Source organism: Callospermophilus lateralis, assembly GCF_048772815.1.
Source record: "Callospermophilus lateralis isolate mCalLat2 chromosome 11 unlocalized genomic scaffold, mCalLat2.hap1 SUPER_11_unloc_2, whole genome shotgun sequence".
NCBI classification, from domain to species: Eukaryota; Metazoa; Chordata; class Mammalia; order Rodentia; family Sciuridae; genus Callospermophilus; species Callospermophilus lateralis.
Window position 1 is genome coordinate 311,040 of NW_027510154.1, and position 25,829 is coordinate 336,868.

The following is a 25,829-nucleotide window of genomic DNA, read 5'->3' on the forward strand; positions in this document are numbered from 1 at the left end:
CCCTGAGCCAAAGTCTCTGCTTCAAATGACTTAAAGTTGTGATTTCACCAGTTAACCTTGAGAGAATCCTATCACTCTTTAAGTAATTGGCTTCATTTTAACCAGTGATGTATCATAAAATAATTATGTGTAACAGGAGGTTGTCTTTAATCGTTAGAAAAAATGAGAAAATGTTCAAGACCCTCTTATCCTAAGGAAAGAGCATGTTTATACAGCTTTAAGTGACATACCTGTTTGAGAATCTCTTTGTATGTATAGTTAACTATGTTATATTTTAATATAGCTGTTATATTTTAAAAATAGTCAATTAACACTGAGAATAAGAGTCATCTCATAATCAACTTACTCTAGTAGCTAGAATTACCCTCCCATAAAAAGAAAGATAATATTATCTTTTAAAAAAGCTACCATGATTTCAAGCACAGGGTATAAATCAAGAGAACATAATTCAAAGAATGTCACAGAGATTTTGTTTTCAAGGGTGCAGGCCTATATATCACTATCTGAGAGAAAAGCATTGGAAAAAACAACCAACCCTATAAAATTATGATCTACCATATTTGTACAAGATACCTATATGAATTGCATCTATAATTTATGAAAGTTTTTTAATAATTAGAAGAAAAAACTATAGATCCTGGTGTGGTGGCACAGGCTTGTAATCCCAGTGGTTCAGAAAGCTGAGGCAGGAGGATCACAAATTCAAAGACACCAATTTAGTGAGGCCCTAAGAAACTTAGAGACAACCTGTCTGAGGTGTGGGTGAGGGGGGCAGCTGAGCATGTGGTTTAGTGGTTAAGTGACCCTGGGTTCAATCCTTGGTACCAAAAGAAAAAAAATGAAATTTGGGTTTTTAATCTATTCTTTATGATTTTAAAAAATGCATTTTCTGTTAGTACATTTGTTATTTTTCTGATTTGTTTAATTCTGCCCAAAGAGGGTCTTTTAATAACTGACACTGACCATAAATGATTTGCAGAAGCTTGGATTTACATATTCACAACCACATGCAGAATTAATCACAGGCATTTTGAAGAATCCAAAAGGAGTCCTTCATCATGGCATTAAAAGTGAGTTCAAGGATAAGCTAATTGAAGCTAAATCAGTTGTAAATTAGAAGATTCCACTGTAGCCAAATAGCACTTTAGACTGAATTTCAGCAGACCTGAATTCTTGCTCTAGCTTAGTCTCCAACTAGCTATGCGACTTTGGTCAAATTAACATTTCTGTAGTAGTTAAATCATTTTCTAAATGATTAACGAGTATACAAAATCAAAATTTTGTCCCCATGTGTATAGTTTTATGAATATGTCTTGTGAATTTATATAAAAGGGCATTTCCATGTGCAGAAAACATGGATCCCTTGACTCAGTGAATATATTTACCATGTTTGTTTTGCTATATCAAACTGATATGCCCTTGTCAGTTCATCCAGGTGAGCCTGCAGCATGGGTTGCATCTCTACCCGTGGAGATGGAGTAAGAGTGGCAGTAGACTGTTGTCCAAAAGAGATAGCAGGAGAGGAAGCCACGCCTCAAACAGGTGGAGTTGGGACCCGATCATCATCTTCTTCCAGTTCATGTTCCATACCCTGGTGTAAGTATGTTTGTACTGGTAATGGTGGGCACCAACTATCACTGTCATAGCTGAAATTAGATGAGGAAAAATGCACATTAATAGACAAACAAAAATGGCTACACTGACAATAAACAGCAACCACACGGTGTCTAAAATGTTCTCTCAGTTTACTTCATCCTGATCACATTGTCAATGCTACTATAGTAAATCACCTAATTTGAAATTGTAATTACAACTGTTATCTCAGTATCTCAATTTATTATTTAAAGATCTTTTTCGCTAATTGTTACCCCACAGTTACAAAAAGCAATAACTTCCCAACAAAGTTACTCATGTGGAAACACCAAATTGCTAATTAAAGACAATTAATGAATTTAGTGCTTGTAGACTTAACTGCTTCCTTCTCTTATGTACCAGCAGAATACATCAATAGAGCTGACTGACCATATAAGAAGTATCAGAGAACTTGATTTGCTTTTTTTTAAAGAGAGAGTGAGGAGAGAGAGAGAGAGAGAGAGAGAGAGAGAGAGAGAGAGAGAGAATTTTAATATTTTATTTCTTAGTTTTTGGCAGACACAACATCTTTGTTTGTATGTGGTGCTGAGGATCGAACCCGGGCCGCACGCATGCCAGACGGGGGCGCTACCACTTGAGCCACATCCCCAGCCCCTTGATTTGCTTTTATTCTAGACTTATGACAACCTTTCTATTTGATATTCCAGTCATAAGACTTCATGACACAAATTATACTCAATATTAGTTTATTTCCCTTATTTTTATCAGTAAAATCAAATGCTTCTTCTTACATTGAGTGTTAAATTCAAACCAGAAAACAGAAGTTCAAAACCTTGCCCTACAAAATATATATTTTTTAAAAAATTGTTTAATTGTAGTAAAATATTTAATATGAAATAAACTTCATTGACATATTTTAAGTGCACAAAATACAATTATTTTAAATACTTATATTTCATGTTCAAATTACATCTAGAAACGGGATTATGGTCCAGGAATATGACCGTAATATGACCAGGAATATGTTTTTGTTGTGGTACAAAATAAGCAGAATTTCTACTTATACTTTTTCTGTAACCCTAATGTTTTCAGAAATCAAATAAGTCCTAATATACTTTTTTATAGATTTTTAAGTATAAGATAAGAATAATAAAGGATTTAATTGTTTTCTTAATTCAACATCTTAAATATCTCCTGAATCTGCCTCCTACATCTCCTCTTCCATAATTATTGATCAGTCACCTTCTATAAAATAGTTCAGTAGCTTTCTGATTCTCTTTTCTTCTTTTCCACCCTATCTTTAATGCAGGCAACAGGATGTTAATTCACATCACACCTACACTTACGATCATAACTAATATGAGAAAAGTCAAAACTCATTAGCTGGCTTAAAAGATCCTTCCCCAATGGATTAATCTGTTATTTTAGCCCTGTTTCTCACTATTTCCCCAACATCAGCCTATTTTCTAATTTTTCCTAAACTCTGGGTCTGCGTATGACTGTTCTCAAATCATCTATCTGCCTGTGGGTTCCTGGTCACCTCAAAGGTGGTTAGTTTTGTGGAACCTTCTCTACCATTTCCATATACAACTGATTAGAATTTTATAATACCTACATTGTGGAACTACCCATGTTATATTGGGATTATTTGTCTCTGTCTCTTTTGTCCTATTATTCTGTGAGATCCTTAAGTCCAAGAACTATTTAATACTCTTCTCCATTGCTAGTGCTTAGTACCTAAAATTAGAATTAACTATCCATATCACAGCTATGCATAACTAGTCTTGATCTCCCTTATAAAAAAAAACTGTAACTCATATAGATCCACTGTAAGTTGAATATCTTCACTTGAGTAACATTTTAATCATTTTGTTAAAAACTGAATATATCATAAAAACCTGCATGTGGACATGTATAGCAGTTTTATTTATAATTGCCAAAATTTGGAAGTAGCTAAGATATCCCCAGAAGTTGAATAAATAAACAGATACATCCAGACAATGGAATATTATTCAATGTTTAAAAGAATTGGGCTTCAAGTCATAAAAAGACATGGAGAAAACATAAATGCACCTTGGTAAGTGAAAGAAGTCAATATACAAAGGGTATAGATTGTATATTTCCAATTCCAGAACATTCTAGAAATGGCAAAACCATGAAAAGAGTAAAAACATCAGTAGTGCCAGACTCTGGGGAGTGAGAGATGGGCAAAAAGCAAAGTGGATTTTGGAACAGTGAAGATATTTTGTATGATACAATAATGGTAGATACATGTCAACCTGAATCTGTCCAAACCACAAAATGTACCACATGATAAGTAAACCCTGTGGGAAATGATGCATTCTGGGAGATAATGATGTGCCAATGCAAGTTCATCAACTAGAATAATTGCACCAGCTTGAGAGATGATAGGAGATTATGCATATGTGAAAGTTGGGATAAATCACTATGCTTTTCTTCATTTTCTTGTGAACCAAAAACTGGTCTATAAAACTAAAATCTCTTTTTAAAGTAACCCCAAATTTATCATCCTTTTTTCCCAACAGTTATGTGTTAGGGTCCTGACTTTATTTCATATAGCATACAATTCAGTAGATTGATATTAAGTAAATTATTAAAAATACAGGGTACTATAGAATTGATTTGGAAGGCCTAATATTGTTTTGGGGTTGATCAAGGCTACAGTGATCACTAAAAAGAGAAAATTTTAAGTGACATATGTGGAAGGGAAATGGTTTTGGAACAATTCAGATAGTTTCCTAAATGGCAATATCTTCCAAAGAAAGAAAAAAAATGGGCACAGGTGAAGCAGAGCACCACTTACATTTTTTTTCTATGAAAATATGAGAATGGTCTACCAATTTTATTTCTCTTATCTATTCTGTTTATTAAATATATTTAATCTTTAGTCTACCTTTAGGATAGGTTTTATAGTTTCTCAACATGAATCTTCTGCTCAAACTAAATTTGTTTGTCTCCTCTTGTCTACGTACTTTTCTGGTAGGTTTGTTTATAGAATCCAAGTTATTCAAATAAACTGGATGCCTCCAAATTTACCTATCTTAATCTGATAAATCCTCAAGCTATAGGTGAAATCTCATATCTTTATAAAGATTTCCTTGATGAGGCCAACTAGCATTGCTAAACTACTCTTCTTAACTGGTGCTGACAATATTTTTCTACATTTATTTGAAAATTGATTATGCACCATCTAATGTTCTTTCCAATGTTGGACTCTTTTAACACTTTAAATTATTTTTGTATTTACTTTTCACATGTTTATGGTATCTTTTTCTCAAGTGGATTTAAGCTACCTTAGAGTTATAACACGGAACTGTTCTTGTTCTGTTGCCCCTAACAGTATACCTTAAAAATAGTAGGTTATAAGCATATTTACTGATTTGAAATGAAAACACACAATTTGATTAATTAATAAAAATGCTTAGGTTTATTTTCTTACTTAACTTTAAATATCATATTATTAACTCAAACAAAAAAATATACAAGAAAGCTAATCATAAAATAATTGTCCTTTTTCAGTATAGAATGTGTTTACCATTGTAGTTCATCAATTAAATTTACATTTACTTTGTAAAATTCAGTAGAAAAGAGCACATTTATTTTTGTGTCAGAAAGTCATAATTGCACTTTCTTACATTGGTTTATTCCCATATATATTATACTTTTAAATAAAAACTATATACTTAATCTTTCAAATGAAATTAGCCAGTTATCTCCTAAAATTTGTGTAGTCCATAAATAGTAAACTGTTCTTACTTTCAATAATCTACTAGAGATATACCTATGGAATGAAAACACAAAATGAACATAAGAGAAAGGAAAAGTGTATGGTATATGCATCACATGTGTTAAGGTAACAAAAAAAAAAACATGGTAGTAAGTTGTATTAGATTCATTTTTATTATTCAAATAATATCAGGCAAAGAAGTGTCTAACCATTAAAGCATTATTTTTAATACTATGTAAATGCATTGCACTGTGTATTAAATGACTAAAACATATTTCATCACCTATCTCACAAACATACTATACATTTTATCACCAATTCTTCTATGTCCTTTTTCAAAGTTACTCTAGAACTTTAATATACCAACTCTGTATATAAGTCTACATGCAGTATATAAGCAAAGCTGGGAACAGTCCATGGATTCAAAGTGATTTGTACCAACATTAGATAAATAAACAAAGAAGGAAAGAATATTCAAAGAAGAAAAATATGAAAGAATAGAGGAAAGGAATCTGGGATATAGTGCAAATCAAAATGGCGAAGAATTGTTCATCAACTCTGAAATAGTCAAGTCTTGATCCATTCCAGAGGAACATATATTTTAGGCTTAGTTCATGCAGCTACTAAGGAAGGATGAAAAGACTACAGATGTGCCTATGAAGTCTATAAAAATGTAAATCTGTTTTGATAGTTTCCTTCACATTTTATAATACACATCTTATTTGAGAGATAGAATTTCATCTTTTTCTTGTGTAACATTAAAATGAATAAAAATTCTCCTAATGCCAAACCATAGTTCTTCTGGCCAACATTTCCTAGGGAAGTGCTTGTTCTTTTGACATTCTGTCAGTGAAATATGAGGCGTCATGTTATGTCTTGACTGATGAATAATGATAAAGATGATGGCAAATCAATGCCGCATGTGAACTAACTTGTTAAAGGCCAAATACAAATATCAAATTACTAATAAAAAATACAATGAAGTTCAACACTAGCAAAAGCTTGCCAATCTCTAATTGCAATAACAAAGCAAAGCACCAGTTTTATACTTAATTACTATTCAATGCTTCCTAGCATCATGACTATAATAAAATGTATATATTTATAGTGAAGAACTAATACATTTTAACACTATTTTGTCTAACTGAAGATGCATATTGATGAGAGAGAACATTTAGCATTGTTACCATATTATTGAATTAACAATTAAATATTTTGTTATTTGGAAAATGCTTTGATAACTTTTGGTATTTAGTATTGTAAGGAAAGACTGGTCCAAGAAATGCTTAGAAAGAAAATTGCTGATTTCTAAACACTTAGAAATTATACTAAAAATTGTAACAAAAACTAGAGACTATACTTTCCAGATCACAGTTTTTATCAGCTAGGAATTGTGCCTAAATCTACTCCTTTCGCACCTACCCACTTTCATCCTCTTATTTTACTGCCTTAGCATTTTTATATCATATGATTTCTAGATCATATGCTATGATATCTTGTATGTGATCCACCTGCAATCTCATGTCCTTCAGCATCATGTTCTCCAATCCATCATCTGTATTCAAAAATCAGAATTTTCCTATGGCATTAAGGATTCAAGATGAAAACTAAGACTCCATGTCAGATGTTGTCATACAAAATGTAGGTTAAAGCTCATAAAACCACATACAGAAGCCACCAATTGCTGAAGGATGCAGACAAGTAATTAAAATAAAGTGCTGAGGGTAGGGCATGGAAGCGGGTGGTACTGAATAGGGGCAACTAAGAGAAAAGCAGATACCTCTAACTAGAATAGGGCAGGGTTTCCAAAGGAAGACCAATGGAGCTATTTCTACTCTCATTTTCTCATCACACATAGTATTAATTTTAATTTTTTCTTTCCCCACAGAAATTTCTTTCCATTTGTTCAAATAGTGACCTTAGTATTGTTTCAATGCAGCTATTGATTAATGACCTATTTCTAGTACATAAGATCCATTAGATCAGAGACTTATTTCTTGTTCTCCTTTGTCCTTACTTTTTGCTCTATATCTGGCATCTAACAACCACCCAACTTGGCAATGTTCTTTATGAAGAAATGATTCAAGATTCACGGCAATATTCTCCAGCTATCAGCTTTTTGAAGACTTACCTGCTTACCTGGCATCTATGATTATTCCTTGGGGTAGACAAATTATTATTTTGTATACAAAATTCCCCAAGAGCTCATTGTACAAAATCGTGTGTGTCAGAGAGAAAAAGACAGAGACAGAGAGACAGAGAGATGGAGATGGATAAGTGTTGTGAAGGGGGTTACTATCTAGAATGTGCTTTCTATCTTCCCCTCTGGGTCACAGGTCAGTTTTCCCTAGTAATTGTACATTTATCTTGTGTCTCCTATGTCTCTTCCAAGTACAATGCTTAGCACTTATTATACTTGATAGAAATATTTGTGGATTAAATTATCTATTAGGATGTTAGAAATAAAAGTGTCATAATCTCTATATCTCTGTAAGTAGTATAACTGCAGAATCCTTCATGGATAGAAGTAAAAATTATCAAAAGCAAAAAATTAATTCTAAAGTTTCTCTACTTTGAATATGAAGAAAACCTCAAGCCTAAATTATGAAGTTTTCACACTAAAATATAAAAAGATTCTATAGAAGTTCTCATCTGTGAAATAGTCAACGTTAATTTCATGAATAGCAGACTACAACCTGAGTCTAATAATATTTCCTTTTTGGTAGTGTGAGGTTTGCACATTAGAAAACACCAAAATGTAAAGATTGTATGCAAAGGAACAATATCAGCCTCAGCTTAGTAAGTTTAATTTGTTCTTTTTGCATTGACTTTAAATATGTTTTCATCACAAACAATTGAAATAAAACCTACAATATTCTTTGAAAAAAAACACCTAAAATAGAAGTAAATCTAATTCTGTGGTTAGTATTATTAACTGTTTAAGACCTAACCATTACTTTGAGCAAGAATGACTTTTTTTCAGCAAATACTAGGTAAAGTGATAAAAATTCAAAGGTAAATAAGGACTAAAATACATCCTAAATAGACTTCAAATATACATATGAATACATATACACATGCATGTAGATATATACATATACATGTATATGGTCAACAAATATAATTTACCTATTTAAAAAATCAAGTTGATATTATAGAAATCTTTAAAAAGGGATTTTTTAATATCATATATTTTGGATGAATATTTAAACAAATTAAAATCCCCTTAAGAAATAAGTTTTTGCTTTATATCTTGATATTCTGAAAATGATTTTGTCAAAAGATAAAAGTCTGCAATAGCATATGTTATTTCATTATCAAATTAGTATTTCCAATTCTACTGCTAGATAAAACAAATCAAGTGATAAGTTTAGTACTCACTTTGATGGAATTAATTTTATTTTAATGAGTAACTGGCCTTATTATATTGTACATATATTTCAAGTAGACTCAACAAAAAAAGAAAATAGAAAGAATTCCAAATTACCCATAATTTTTGTGTGATTTGTGTTTTCAATTTTATGCTTATAAAGTTTTAATAGCATTGCTTTCTCTTCATATTCATCTTTTAAATTTCATTCCCTCATTTTGTGATGATTCTGTTAAAAATGCAGACTGTAAAATTCTGTGTGATAATCTTTTCTTATGGAATATGTATCTTTGCTCTTCCTTTTCTTTTGCAGTGCTGGGGATTGAACCCAGGGCCTCACACAGGCTAAGCAAGAGCTCCAACACTGAGCTACACCTTCAGCCCTTATAGGTCTGCTATTTCTTTGCTCACAATTCATGTGAGACTAACACATTTATACCTTGAGGTAAATTAATTTCATATAAAAAATTTAATTTTTTTAAGTTACGGAAAGAAAGCATGTACCCTTAGCTGCCTATTTCATAGGTCAATATATTTCTAAAATATATAAATGATAATAATATGAACATATATGGGCACTATAATCCCAGAGAAATAAATAAAGTCCTTTGGAGGGAGAAAAAAACATACAAAAAATATGTGATGAGTGTGTGTGTGTGTGTGTGTGTGTGTGTGTGTGTGTGTATGTGTGTGATGTGTGTACATGTATACATACTATGTGTGTGTGTATATATATTTATATATATAATTCATGTTATATCTATACAGATGTGTATATATATATATATATATATATATTATATATATATATATATGAAAATAATATTTTTGAAAGAAAACAAAAGCTATGACATAGAAAACAGTTATGAAAAGTACTCTGGGAACCTCAGAAGATTTAGAAAGCAGATAGAATAAATGATAAGTACATACATATAATATTTTTTTGAACCAAGACAAGATTTAAATCTATCATTCAAATAAACTGATATATATATATATATATATATATATATATATATATATATATATATATATATTTCTAAGTAAAGAAAATTTATGCAAAGAAAAACTGTCTGTATTCTCTATTTTAGGTTACATAAAGGTCTAGTCAAAATAAACAGTGACCTAGGAATTATAAGGAAGACATAGGATTTATTCATACAGAAAAAGAGAATATATTCTTTTGACCTGTTTTTTTTCTTTCAAATAAAAAATTATCTGTGTCTGTGTTCAAAATCAATTAACACTTAAGCTTACAGAGGACACTAACTCTTGGTAGATGTTTCAAAAGAAAGAATCAGAAAACTGATCACATTTAAAGGTCCTCAAAGGAAATTTTCTAACTTAAAAAGGTTTTGTTACAGAGTGTGCATTGGCTTGAACCTCTTTTATTGTCCCTGCCCCCAAATTCCCATCAGAGCTGATGATTAAAGTTCTACCCACTTCCCAGGTCCCTACAATTATCCCATTGTGATGGCGCTCTACCGTGGTGCCCTGTTATGGCCAGACATCAAGTCATTAGAGAACTGCAAGGGATGATGAGGAAGATTATTTTAATTTCCTTTCAGCCCTTCTCAGGAGTGGCTCTTTAGTTCAAAGAGCTGTGGGTACTTGCTTTCAAACTAACAAGCAATATTATAAATGTAGGCTGCATTATCATGATTGCAGACAATCTGACGCACTTGAAGGCCAAGGATTCACAGTCCTCAATATGTGCTGTTTTGTGTTTATCAGCTAAAAATACACGGACAGTGCAAACAGGAAAGAGGGAAAATGTAATGAACAGGGTGGGAGGGGAGCTAAGAAAGAACAAGAACTCAGGGCAAAAGAGAACAATAGAGAGTGGAATGCAAGCTGGGCCATTTTGTTGGTATATAAAATACCATTTACCCATTCTCTTGCTGTTCCACTCCATAGTGTTCCAGCTCTATGCCAGGAAGGGGTTGAACTGGGGGAGGAGGTAGAGGGACATTGGCCCAGGTTGATCCATTGTTTTTCTGTGGTTTAGAGGAGTTTTTATATTTCCTCTTTTTTCCACCTTTCCCACCTGGAAATAATAATGCATTTATTTAGAGATGGTGAATATCAGAACGAACAGGCAATATCAGGTGGAAAGATGTATTTGTTTTCAAAATACCAGAATCGCTATGTTAGAGATGGTAAAAGCTATAAACAATGAAATTATATAATCAGAAACACATTTTTATAAATCACTCAAAATGATATTGTTTCTTTCCCATTGCATTAACTGCAGAGCTGAATAAACCAAAAACATGGCTGCTGTATCAAAAGAACATTTATTGATTTATTCATGTCTGCTGCCTCCACGTTTTCACTGTTAGAGGAAATAATGGTCCATAACAAATTCTTTTAAATGTCAGATTTTAGTGCGTTTAAAATGCTCTTTTGAATAATCTCTCTCAGTGGAAAATACAGTGTCTAAGGATACAGGCTTAACTTTTCCATTAGAATTTGCTCAATTTAATTAATCCAGGAGAGTAACATTTTTCTCTCAAAAGTCACTGATAAAAATCAATCAAGTATAATCTGGAGAATACCTATAAACCTCTCACAATGATACATTTCATAGACTTTTTGACTAATAAATGGCACAATTACTTTTGCATATAGTGAGAATATTTCCCAGATGTTTTAACTATCACATTTTGTAAATTCCAAAAAGGAGGGAAAATTAATGATAATATAGTGATCAGTTTCAGTACTATTTGTTACATGAATGAATTCATGCACAAATATTAGCAGAACATAAATGAAGAGTGTATGAGCCATATCTGAGATTACATGATGCTTAATGAACTATAAAAATAAAATTCATCATCTGCATAGTGCTGTACTTTTTAAAATCAAGTAAATAAAGCTTTTTCATAAAAATGGACCTCAGTTGGATGCAGACTGAATACTTCATGAGCAAAATGAAAATGACCTTTCAGGGGTGACTCAGTAACTTCCAATAATTCCACCTCAACTTAAAGCTAAATTTTAAGCATAGGATATTTGTAGCAGGGCTATCTAGCCATTTAGATCTCACTAAGAAGTCAATCCATCCTTTTTCTTCTACAACTGCTGAGTCAGATTATGCAATTTGGTAATAATGTATTTGAGTGCCAGAAAGTGATAAAACTCTTAAACTAGACACTACAGCCAATAATTGAGTTGTGTACATTTTCCACATAGGATACATAAATAAATATTTAAAAGAAGATCCCTACAAAAAAAGTGCTTTCAGCTTTCCTCTCACTTCTATTCTTTGACAGGACAAAAGATATTAAGAGGAGGGTAAGAAAGTGTCCTATGTTTAGTGAGTAAGAGTTTGGTTTCTGAGTTTGAAATTTAACTCCTCACTCAAAAGGTATTGCCTTAACTTACATACATGTAAAAGAAATATGAACTTATTCCACTTTTTTTTCTTTGGTACTTGGGATTGGACCCAGGAATGTTTTACCATTGAGCCACATCCCCAGCCCTTTTAGTTTTTATTTTGTGACAAGATCTTGCTAAGTTGTGTAAGGCCTTGGTAAGTTGCTGAGGCTGGCCTCAAAATTTGTGATCCTCCTGAGTTGTTGGGATTATAGGCATGCAAAAGTTACTACTTCCTTGAGTTGTCATGAGGATTATAAGAGATATTGTATAGGAAGTGCTCAGATGCACAGAAAAACTCAATAAATGCCAATCATAATTGCTTTCTCCTGTCTTCTCTTCCTCATAGCAAAACCAGTTTCACTTGTTTTCTGAAGTCTTACTTGTCAGAAAAGGCCTCATATTCAGAATAAAAATAATAATATGCTTGCTCGGTTATAAGTATGTAATTTTTGTTTTTAAGGTAAATGAACCTCAATTCCTCATTTCCTTAACCCACCAATCACTAAGGTCTATTTCCTTTTTACAGTATCAGAACTATATTTCAATGATTGAGAGAAGAATGCTTGAGCTATTTGTTCTTCCTGATCACTCCCTTTCAACTTTATGTATGCACAATCCTAATCACATTCTCCAGCATTTTAGAAATGTCATTTGAATCTCACCTGAACAAAGTGCCTAAGAAAGAAGTTCCTACACCTCCGTATTCTAGATGATGACACTAAGGCTCTGAATGTTATGTGATTCACTTTCACATAGCAAGAGAACAATCAGATTTACTACTGAGCAGCTTAACTTGAAAATATTTCTAGAGCACTGAACCTCATTGTTGAAGCCCTTGCTCAGGTTCAAGAAAGCTACTCATTATTATGCTTCCAAACAACAACAGGCTTTTAAATGTGTTCTGGAAATAGCTGAAGCACAGAGAGAATTACTGTGTACTTTACAACCAACACTTATTTTTCCCCTGTTCTGGAGAAATATCTGTTCTTTCATTTGATCAGTCTGGGTAGGACTATTATTCATCAACACATGCATCTTAGGACGTCTTAACAACACTTTGAGATGGAGGTGAGCTTCATATAACTGACAACTGTTAAAATCTCTTGAGATCTGAATCTTTAGAGAAGCAAGCCACAGTCTGCTGCTTCACCTTGAACCCTGTATCATCTGAAGGCCAGAGTACCTAAATTATGTTTTAACGAAGCAGATATTGATGCCTTGTAAACATATTTGACCCTTTTCTCTTAAAATAAAAATGTAAATAGTTGGGTAGTTAAAGCTTAAAAAATGACTTCTCTGTAAAAAAAATAAATCATAAAAGCAATTCATTTTAAAATTAAACATATGGTCTATTTTAAAAAAAATATTAAAAGATTTAGCTATTGTTACCAATATTTTATATTATATACACATACAACTATGATTTAAAATACTATTTTAAAACATCTGAGTTTTATTGTATAGTTTTTACTGGTTGGATATTTAACAAGAAGTACTCAGAACTTACATATTGAATGCATTATAAAAGTGTTTCAAAGAGGGTAAGAAGTTCACTCAAATAATTCAGAAATGCCCAATTTTCTTTGTCACTGTGATTATTTTAAATTGGTTACACCAATGTGCACAGATTTAAAAAATCCCATAATATATGATTAGCTAGCCACGGGGCAGTTAATTCTTAGATTTGGCCCCTAGGAAACATAGCTATAAATAAAAAGAATTAAACAAAAGTGTAACATTAAACTCAATTAGACTAAACTGTAAAAGGAATAATCACCTCACTCTTACCTACTAAAAAATGCTTTCTATCACCAATTCAAGTAATCCTGTATTCAAATGTAGATGAAGTAGTTAATATAATTCCTGGATATATGTAAATGTCACTCAAGAGATTAATGGATTCAAACAGCAGCAAGCACCATTGTGAATCCTGTTCTGCTTTCAATTACTCAAAAGATAACTTTTAAATTTGGTGAAAATCAATCTATACAGAACATTTAATGAAAGATTTACAGGTCTTATGGAGTCCATGGCTTGCAATATGGAGATTTATTTTCATATATTGCTTGATCTTTACATATATTTAATGAAATAAAAAGGAATATCCAACAAAATTACTTTTTAATTATTCAGAAAAATTGTGGGACTAATTATAAATAAATGCCCGCATAAATGACATAGAAGGTCATTCAAAACATTCCCTTATATTATTAAGCCAGTTTAAATTCATAACAGATGTTTAAAATTTTCTGAATTCTATAATGTACCTAATCCTACCAATAGGCAAGAAGAGCAAATGACTCATTTTGGAGGGAAGAGAGAGCATTAACATTTTCATTCTGAGAAGGTTCCATCTCCTGAGGAAAAGTAATTTAGTAAATGTAACACTAATGATAAGAAAAAGTTAACTCTTCATAGTCTTGATGCCTTGGAGACTGCACAGTATCATAGTACACTATAATCCTTTATTATTAATATGTAATTTTAAAAAACCAAACAGAAACTCCATAAAAACAATTAGCATATAATTAAGCATATTAAGTAAGTGGAGTCAGGAACCAGTCAGAAGTAGGCAGAAAAAGGCATGTGATGTAAATAGGTGGAATTTACAATGTCGTTAATACAATATCCTCACATACAAAGGGAGGATAACTCATTAGGATAGGAATATATTTCTATCCAATGAAATGCGTTTTTCCTTACACTTGTTGGTTTAGCTGATATTTCTCAAATATATATTAAAAGTGACAGCATAAAATAGTTATTGTTATCAAATATTGTATTTTTTGAAGTAAAAATTAATAATTTCACATATTAACATTCATATTTAGCATAGTAATCATTGAATTGATAACTATTACATAATATTTGAGAGGTTGTCCTAAAATAGGAAGTTATATCATTGGCATCCCGATATGAAATCATCTCTGAGATTATTTTCATTTCAGTTGAATTTATCTTTTGATATCAATGACCTGGAGTTAACTTTCATGCATGATCTTTTTATTATAAAGTTCTTTGGACTCATATATTTGGTTCAAGATGGAATGAACTCATCTGCTCTTTAAGGAATAGTAATTAGTAAAATGGCACTATTTTTCTTTCAATACATTATTGTGCAGTTAGTACGTAAGTGATGACAATGATTTTTATTGCCCACCCCCACCAAGGCATAATTTCACCAGGATCAAATGTTATTGTCATTTGAAAGATAAATGCCTGACAGTGGCTTGCGATTCAATATTTCCTCATCAGTTGTTAGGGAACACAGGTCATATGCTGGTGACAAACAAATATTTCTCCTTACTGTGATGAGACCAACCTGAGAGACTGCCACTCCTTTCTGAGCTGTTGTGAGAGCTGGTGGTGCTGAAATCCTGTGACTGGTTGTGTGGCATTCTATTAGACAATCCCTCAGCCAATCGGTAGTCAGGGATGTAAAGTAAGGCTAAGGGTTAAAGTCAGAGGTCATAGTGGCATCATGTGATTAGTTCACAGCACAAGCCCATGCAGAACATGCAGTTAGCAACTCAGAAGCGGATGTCATGGGAGAGTGGAGGAATGACTCCTCTAGCCTGTCCTAATGGAAGTACAGATGGATTGCTGATCACTATATTGAAAAACAGCTGAATGGATGAACCCGATTGGTGTTGGTGTGTGGTAGCGGCGGTGGAGGCAGTGGCGGTGGTGGTAGGAATTGTTCAAGGTACTGAATACATGCCAGTATGTTTTTTTAGTTTAGGTAGTGAACCTGGTAATGCATCACTGAATTGAACAACAAATACTAATTTCTATCTCATGCACAAATGACATGAAGTTAACTTCTCAGGACAGAAGAATGTGACTCACCATTGTTACCTTTGTTCTGTTCAGGCAGAGAATAACCAAATCCCATCAGATGTGTTTTTTGCTGAATTGAGCTTTTCCACTGTGGATCAGGCAGATCGACAGCCAATTCATGGATGCTATTGGAATGCAAGATCTGTGTCGTGGCATATGGGGTAGCCTGTGTTATTTGGCTGGAACTGTTGTAAGTGGTTTTGGTAGTGAAGTCAATGCTGCTATAAATGGCTCCATATGAGAGCATCTTTGCTGTTTTATCCCCTTGGCCTGGAACTGGTGGCAGCAAATCCGTGATGAACATAGGGAAATGAAACAATTTAATGACACACAGGAAGCCCAAAACTATGAGAATTGAAGATGAAAAATAAATGTGTCATGCCACACGTTTGCATTTCAGCTGAGATGGGCTTCATGAACCAATGAAGGGTAGATGATATACAACCATCGCCAAGCTATCAACCTCAGTGACAGGCAGGCCTACTGCTCGTCTTTCACGACTCACTGCTTAACACATCCCTTCCCCCATTTCCTCTAACCAGGAATGAAAAATTTGGGATATTTCACTACTGAAACATGCTTTCAGTTGTTCACTATGTTTTAGAATCAAGGAAAGTGGTAGCAAGATACAGCAGCAATGAACAGAGGGAATCTACAAATTGTGCCTGAAAACAGCTCTTTCCACTTCATCCCCAAAGATATGGAATATGGCTGCTAAATAGTTGCAAAAATTTCCAAAATTATACGACCCTGATTTTGAAATCCATTTTTCTGAAGTTTTTACTTGACATTTATGTGATCTGATTTTATAACTGCAGAAATGGAGAACTGATGGTAGAAAATGTGTTCTTTTTTTCTTGCATAACAAAGGAAAATTTTCATGAATAAGTCATTTCCATAATATAGCAGGATTTAACTATAGAAAAAGCAACATTAGTGATCAGTGAGTTTAATTTATGCTATCAACACTTAGAAGTGGAGAATTACAGTTTCACGTTGTAATACAGCAAGAGTAAAATTAAACTTCAGGAACAACACTGAATATCAATCGGTCCATTTATCATTTTGGTATGCTGAATTATCTTTACAGGATGCTTTATAATTCAGATCTGCCACCTCGCTCCTGAGCTCTTTTCCCTTTTCAGAAGAAAGACACTAAGTGAATCTAAAAGAGAAATCACTAACTCTAGTATTAATCATGTACAGTTAAGATAAATCTAATTATAGTGCAGTCCTGAATAATGTATGTTCTGAAAATATCACTTCATAGGACTTGAGGTCATGAAACCACTTGATCTCTTCATTATAAGACATTTCAACTGTCTTTAAAACTTTTAGATTTGATAATGCCCATAGTACTTGAAATAAAAGTGCTTACAGAAGTATTAGCTTTTCTTTGGAATTTTATAAATACTAAAAAAAAATCTTCATTAACAACAGTGACAAGAAATTTATAATATATTGTGTACAGTGTGCAATTTCACTCTTTCTGAAGTTTTGAAAGTCTGGAATACCAACCTGTTTTACAAATATGTGGATGTTTATTTAAGTAAAGATTTTAAAGGCATCTCAGTGAGACTGTTACACATATTCACATTTTAAATTATGCTAGGTTGCATAAGCAAGAAATTGTTTTTGGATTTCAGAATATCAAAATTGTTTTTCTGTCATTATTTATTTGTGATTAATAATTATAGAATCTGATTTTAAGAAGCATTGTTCATTCTCAAGTATTAGTATCATTTTTTTTTTAATTCTCAGAACCTTGAATATTTAAGACTATATCAAAAATTGGCAAAAAACCCCCACCAGATCTTTTTTTTTTTTGCATAAATTTTTGGGCTCTCTCCACCTATCTCTCACTGCTGAATATTTGAATATTAATTGAATAGAAATGTTTCTCCTACGTGGACCTCAGTTTCTCATATCTTGAACTTAAGGTTCTCCAGAGTCCCTTCAGTTACATGTTATTGAAAGGGTTCTGTGCTCAAACAATTAAAAAATGGAACAATATTGTCCAAGAATATAATTCTACATAATATTACTAACAATTAAACACTAAAGTTATGGCTCTGGAAATAGAGTATCTCTCTTTCTCTGCTAGATGAAATTATAGTCAGCCTTCCAGCCTAAGTGCTTCTATATTGATTTTTGGGCTGCATGTATTGTCTTCAAATATTATTTGATCACTCCCACATTTTCAAAAACTAAATTAAATTATATCCAACACTGAAACATTGGAGAATCACACATGAATATCTGTATGTGGAGGAGAATCTTATAACACGAAATACTCTGGAACTCTGGACTAGCCCTCCATTCAACAAGCTGGCTCTGAATAAGTGCGGCCATCATTAGGAAGGACTTTTCATTTAATATTTCTTGCTGTCCCCGCCAACCTTAATGCTGTCTGACTGGCACTTGTTAACATTTGTTTTGGAAAACTATGAATTCGAGAAACCTTGACTCCAGTTTGGATTAGTGGTGCAGCTTTTGAGTACCTTGGCTTTATTTGTATTCATGGATTTATTTTATTTTTGCCCAATGTAATTATTTGTATGAAGGACTGCCTTCCTCATGGCATCATAAGTTACTTGAGAACAGGAGCCTATTGGATTTATGCTTTCATTACCATAATTCCTCACCTACTGTTATGAGAGTAAGCACTTGCTGATGGAATGTTTAAATGCATTTCTCATAGTTTGCATTGGTAAAATGCAAAATTATGAAATAATTAATTTTTTCATTTTTCAAAATATGATTTTCATTACATTCATATATTGGTATTCTATTTGTAAAGGGAAAATGTCAGTATCCATGCTTATTTTTCTAAGTGAATGTGGTTATAAAATCATACATATGAACCCAACTTCAGACTACACAGCAGTATAAATAAAATAGCAGAGGCATTAAAAATCTACCAGACGTGCATTCTATATCCACTTCTCAAATTATCTTGCTTAACTCTAGTCTCTTGACTTTAAACATGTAAATATGTTTATGTATTTCATAATTGTGCAAAAGACATAAATTTAAATATACAAAAATGTCCTACAGTATTTCTGGCACAAGTGTTTAAATGACTATCAAATTGAAAAGAGAGTGGGTAGAAACTGGAAAAACTTTGTCTTGGCCTTGATATTCATGCCATAAAAATAAGGTACAAATGGAAGAAAAACCCTGCATTCTACCTTCAGTTAAATTGGACTAAGATATTTTAGATGTTAATTTAGCTTGCTAGTCAACAGAAAAAGAAAATGTTTTCTCCATCTGAGGCATGTATCTCTTGATACAAAGATAGAACCTTGTGATGTTCTAATACAAAGTGTAAAATAGGAAGTTATTATTGACTGATAAAAACTTTGGGAACAGAATTCCTTTAGGCAAAAATCAGTCTGCATTTTAGGGGAAAGATGATCTGTTTCCTTGGTTGGGAATACTCAGACACACAAACTTCCCAGGCGACAGTAAAGGCATACAGAGAGAAAGCAGGAAGTCAAAGAAACTTACAGCTTTCTTTGTATTTTCTCATTTAATCTGATACCTTTGGGAGTTGATTATGCAGTTAAGCTCTGTGTGAAAACTATATATTGTCATCAATTTAATTCTTATTACACACCTACGAGGTAGGGATGGTTATCTTTATATTTTATTTTCAAGAAGGAAAAGGAGTTAATTGAAATGATATTCATAGAAATCAGGCTTATGAAATACTTAGTAACTTTATAATTTGAGGTATTACTTTATATGCAAATACATTGTTAATCCATCTTGAAGAGAAAATGCAAGGATCCATAATTACTCCAATTTTTTTAAAAATTTTTTTTAGTCGTAGGTGGACACAATGCCTTTATTTTTATTTATTGATTTTTATGTAGTGCTGAGGATGGAACCCTATGTCTCACCCATACTAGGTGAGCACTCTACCACTGAGCCACAGGCCCAGCCCTTCTTTTTAAGTGTATATGCTTATATAGTCATACATGTGAAATCCACTGCAGCTTTTAGTAGAACTGGAACAGTTTAGCACAGCCCTGGGTCTTCCGAATTAATTCTCCAAGTGTGGAAATCTTCTAGTGTGTCTATCTAAATTTGCTTTGCTTTACAAGAATCTCCGAACTCCTCACTCCAGTTTTCTACTTTTTCCATTCTCCACCCAGAAGAAGCCTGAATGATTTAAAAGTGTTTACATCTCAGCATTCTCCTCTTAAAAATTCACCAATAATTTCTGATTACCCTCTGGACAAACTTTAAACTCTTAATGTGACTTAGAACATCTTTTCTTTCTTGTCCCTTTGTGCTTTCTAACATCGTTGAACTCAACCGTTAGGAAGTTCCGTCTTTCCCTTCCTTCTTATCCCCTCACCTACCCTCCCTTTCAGTGCTGGGTAATCAACTTAGGCCCCTGGTCATGCTGGAGAAGTCCTCTACCAATAAGCTACATCCACAATCTCCTATTAATTTCTTAAAAAGGTTGAATGTCTGTCATTTTGTCTTTTAATTTTTTTCATTGTAGATGGACAACAATAATACCTTTATTATTTTGTTATTTTTAGGTTTGAACCCAGGGCCTCACATGTGCTAGGCAAAAGCTCTACCATTGAACCACAACCCCAGCCCAATGTCTCTCTTATTTCTAGTCTCTTATTTCTAGCAGCCTTTATTTCAGCCTTTTTTATCAGGGTACTGATAAGGCAGTTCAAGTCCATTTACTGTCTGCATAGTATTGTACCAGGAGAAAACTTATTTATAATTGCTGAGCCAATCAGGGAATTCTCTACTCCTCTCATCTTTATCTAAACTAACCTATCCAACTGACCAGAAGAAAAAGTGCATTTGGGAGGAAGCAGTCATTATTTATATTAGATACAACTCTGTCTCTTTAGAAAAACCTATGGAGGGGAGTTTAGCGTGAAATTTTGGAGGTTTTATCGTGTCAGCCACTTTGCACTGTTTTATCTTTGCTTTGGAATAGCAATTAATGATTGTAGAATAGAAAGTTCTCTCTGAACATGCCACCCCATCTAGTTAACTGTCTTCCTCACATGAAATAAAATGGGGTAAAGGATGATCACTATTTATACCAATATTATATTCTTTCTGACTGCCATAGTGCCAGGTACACAGGAGGTACTCAATAAATACATGTTTAATAAGATTTTGAAAAATGAAGTATTTGTTCCAAAAGCATAAACACTAATTAACAGTATATTCCCTGATTTTAGTTACCTTGTACTGATATTCCTAAAAACAAAATGTATTATGGATACTTCCACATTAATAATGACCTTCTTTACTTTATTTTTTAAGGTATTATAGACACACTAATTTTATAATAAAATATTTTGGAAACATACAGCAATATTAATATATGTGCTTTATTCTTTTAACTATGGAAGAAATACTCTCCATCTCTTAAAAATATCTGGAAAATGAAAACAGAATCAAAAACAAAATTAAAAACAACATTATTTCGAAAAATACAACTTACCTCCACACCCAAAATTTCCAATTTCATTTGGGCCACTATTGCTGTTGTTCACTGGCAAGGTTGTGGCTGGCCATGAATCATCAAGCCATGGATAGCTGGGATCACCCGCATTTAGAAGGCCTGGGCGGCTACAACAGAAATGAAAAGGAAATCAGACTATGGAGCTCAATGAAAGATTTTGATGCCTGTCTCATGCACTAGAAATGATTAAGGAATTTAAGAAGATTTTAATTGAATTTAGAATTAAAATGTGTAGGCTCTCAAAATTAAAGAACTTTGGCAATTCATTAAGGCTATATATAGATCAACCCTGTCAGTGGAAGAAGTCTCTTTGCCTGGGATCCTGTCAAACTCCACAAGAAATCAGACTTCTGCCCTGAAACTGCTGGGAATTGGCCATAGTAGTAACCCCACACGAGGTTTGATGATAAATTGAAACCTCAAGGGAACAATCTTTCAGAATGGCTTCTTGGTATTAGCCATTTCTAGGACTTTGGGTTATTTTGCTCCCAGTAACTGCAGTCCCAGCATGAATCTGTCCTCTCTAGCCTGTCACCCTTATTGTGAGCCTTCATGTTTGATTTAGAGGCAAAGAACTTGAAAGAAATTAATGAACAGTACTTATACTGTTCCATCAATAGCACATTTCCAATTTCTTTAAATGGAAAAATATCAGGGGGCTATTAAGTGTTTTTCTGAAGGCAATAAAAGACACCTGTGATCTGCTCCAGCATGTGAGTATAGTCTACAAGGAAAATTTCCTTCACATCATATTTAATAAAGAATTCCGTTCTTTAATGTTAAAATGGGATTTTGATTCCTTTCCAAGTTATTAACATATTTACAAAGAAATAGAACATCTATAATCATTGTACCTTTTTGTTGTTGTTGTTGATAGACCCCTTCTGGTATAATACCTAAGAGAAACATGTGTTTCTATGGGAACTGCAATAAGAAGATTCAACTGCTTCCTTGCTACATCCACTAGTTCTCATTAGACTTAATCTCTTTTTGCTAAAATATTGATTAAATGGGAGATTGGAAGTTATTACCAGAGCCTAATTACAATCTCCATGTTGGCAAAGGGAAAATAGATGAGGATATATGGGTTTGTTATCAGCTTTTATCAATTTCAATTGAGTATCCAAAGTTGTGGAATCCAGTCCTATCAATCTACAGCCTATTCATCATCCATGAATCATTTTCTTTGTGATCGATTATATGTAATTGTTCACTCACAGCAATTTAGTGTGAGCCAATAAGGAGTCTTAAACAACAGCAACTTCATTTGCTAATGTCTAATTAATGCAATAAACATCCTGCTAACAAATGAACACATTCCTTGTGATATTTACCACTAATTTCTTCAGGGGCATCTGGGAGATATGAAACATCTGGACTTGATTCCTCTAAAGTGCACAACAGATAGATCATTAAACCTAGTAGTAAGCCATTTAACTCCTCCTAGAATTCTCAGACTTATAAGTGATCATTTATCACAATAATAGCTTCTTACTACAGAGTTTTTCTAGTCCTGATTAAAAATACTAATAAAGAATCTCCTTACCATACCTTCCATTGCTCATTATTCCTCCATCTCCTCTTTGAAATGTAACTGTAAAAAAAAACACAAAAAAACAGAAAGGCATGTACACACACAAGTTGTCAATATTAATTACAATTAATAACAACTCATATTGGACCTCAGTTTAGAACTAAGCCTATGGAAATTTTAACAAAATATAATTAACATAATTGTGCAGATAGTAAAAAGCAGTGGTTTGGCTCAGGGCAAAGTTATCACTTGCTCCAACTTTAATACAATATTTCAAGTTTCTTCAAGTCAAAAGTATGGATAAATAAAAGTGACAATTTGGATTTAAACATCAAACACTATTATAAGTGGTGGACCTAGTAATCCTGGATGATTGACACAGCATTAATGAAGAGTTATCAAATAAAACTGCTAATAATAACATAAAACTGTCTTAATTAGAAGGCATAAAGCAAAATATATACTAGAAATTGAAACAGGAGGGTTTTAACAGGTAATGTCTTTCCAACAAGATAAGAAAAACAGGTAACTGTTATTACACATTGCTTATCATCACAGATCCTTTTAAATATGCTAATAGTTATTATGAATTGAATAGGTATAATTACAGTAGATGTAAACTGTAACTAATAGAGAATAGCATATTCATGAAAATAAAATTTTAACCAATGTATACTAAATAGACTCCAATTATATGTAATGATCACAAGTTAAAATTTTCTACAAAACTGTGTGACTTATTAACAATGTCCACTAGTATCTAATAGAACCAAGGTCAATGAAGCCACTCCCTCCACTCAATGTCTTCCACTCCACAAAGCTAACATTGAGCAAGTGGACTTCCAGGAACAGCCAAAGAATGTAAATATCAGTTGTGGGCCATCACCTTATCCCAAACTGTTTCAGCCAAATGTATTTAGACTTCAAAATGATTCATACCCGAGAAAGGTGATATACTTTTCATACTATAATGTTTGAAGTAGCAAATTGCACTCAAATTTATGTAATATTTGTCCAATGAAAACTGAATATGAATGATTATAAAGTCTAAAATAGCTTCACACTAGTTTGTATCAAGTTTTGCCACTAAATTATTTAACTAGAAAATTATGGACAAGGTATTTGTTAAGAAACTTACAGATTACAAAATTGCAATAAACTTGGAATTCTAAAATCAAATCAAAACAAAACAAACAGCAAGGGTCAGTTAAATCAATCCCTGGGAATGAAAGAAAAATACCATTTTTCACAGTTGTGAAAACAATACATCTTATCTTTGGAACAGAATAATTATGTCTATTAAAAGTTGTTGCTTGGTGACTAAAAGTGAAATTTACTAAAATTTTAATGAAAGAATTCATATTTCAAGTAAACAAGCATATTTCCACTTAAGATAGACAAATTGTTTGAATACTTTTTTATTTGAATGGTTCTCCAAAATTCTTCTGCTTTTCAAGTTTGAGCTATTAAATATGATAACTCTTTAAATTTTGTAAGTTTCCAAGCACTGTTTCCTAGGCCCATATGAAAGGTCATCTAGTAACATTACTTTTCATGACACTACCAGGAAATATGAACATAATTCCAAGGGTCCATCAGGATTTCAAGACAGTAAAATAAATAAGGGCCTTCAAACTGGGATCTGAAATATACAACCTTATCATTTTTTCAGGTAACACCTCAAATGCATTGTAAATCAATCCTGACAAAACCTTAACATCTGCCCAGAATTGGCAGTAGATAGCTCCGCAGAGATGATGAAAAACTACTGATCACTACAGAGTGACTTCAGGGCTGGGAGTCATGAATCAGCAGTGCAACTGTATCACATTGTGCCTCTTATTAATTGCTTAGAACACAAAAGAATTAATCTGAAACAATTAATGCAAAAAAAATTGAGCACTAGAGGTATTCAATAAAGGCCTGATTAGGACACACACATGTAAAAATGCATTTTCACAATGTGAAAGTGGTACAGCTAATTAGCTTTCCATCTGATGTGACTTTCCAGTTATGTGGCACTTTAATGGAATATCAAGTGATTGTTTTACTCTGCCAAAAGGGAGTTAAGATAATGCTGTGAACATCATTGCAAATATGCAAATAAGCAGGTTCTGATGGGCTGCATCTCAAAAATGTGCTGTTTAAGAGATATGTGAGATGCCACATAGTTCTCCCTAATTTAGATGACTTTTATTTCATCATCCAAAATTTCTGATACTGCCATAGGAATAAAGTATAGCAAAGCAAAGAAAAGAAGCTGAAGCAGAGTCTCAAAAATTGCGTTGTACTTAACTCTATGAGATAACCAATGGCATATTTTCATCAAATGTGAAGTTTAAAGTAGTATGACATAACACTCAAAATACTATCAAAATATATCATTTATTAAGGTTAATTTGCAGATGTGCTAGAATATAGACCACATGGGATGGTCCATATCTGCCAGTTGAGAGCTAAATTTGGAAGCAAAATAATTAATTTCAAAGCATTTCACATTCAGTATTCAGGACATATCCATTTTATTTGTGTCCTAGTTGTCATTAACACGTGTTTCTCAAAGGATTCTAGACTGCTAATAGTTTGTCAAATATTCTATAATGTCATTCATCTCTATTCTGCATGCCCGCTAACATAGGAAAAACTTCACAGAACATTATGTGAATGCCTGAATAACTTAAAATGGGCTCCATAAAATTTAGTATACACAGGAATCTTTCATTTTGCATTTTTCTGTCACAGAAGAAGGAGGTGGATGAGGAAAAGAGGAAGAAGGAAAGTAGAGTAGGAGGAGGAAGAGAACACAAACACATATTTTCTCTTACTGACACTGGTTAGCTGTGTTTTTAAA

The 25,829-nt window shown here is 32.9% G+C and overlaps 1 protein-coding gene across 1 annotated transcript in view; it reads right to left on the reverse strand.

The window, feature by feature from the left end:
- The window catches only part of LOC143639865 (roundabout homolog 2-like), an 86,388-nt gene that overhangs the window by 42,278 nt on the left and 18,281 nt on the right, over positions 1 to 25,829 (reverse strand). The window contains 6 exon segments of the mRNA XM_077107900.1: positions 1,386 to 1,646; positions 10,602 to 10,758; positions 15,415 to 15,540; positions 15,942 to 16,225; positions 21,426 to 21,551; positions 22,996 to 23,038. Coding sequence (XP_076964015.1) covers positions 1,386 to 1,646; positions 10,602 to 10,758; positions 15,415 to 15,540; positions 15,942 to 16,225; positions 21,426 to 21,551; positions 22,996 to 23,038 — 997 coding nt within the window.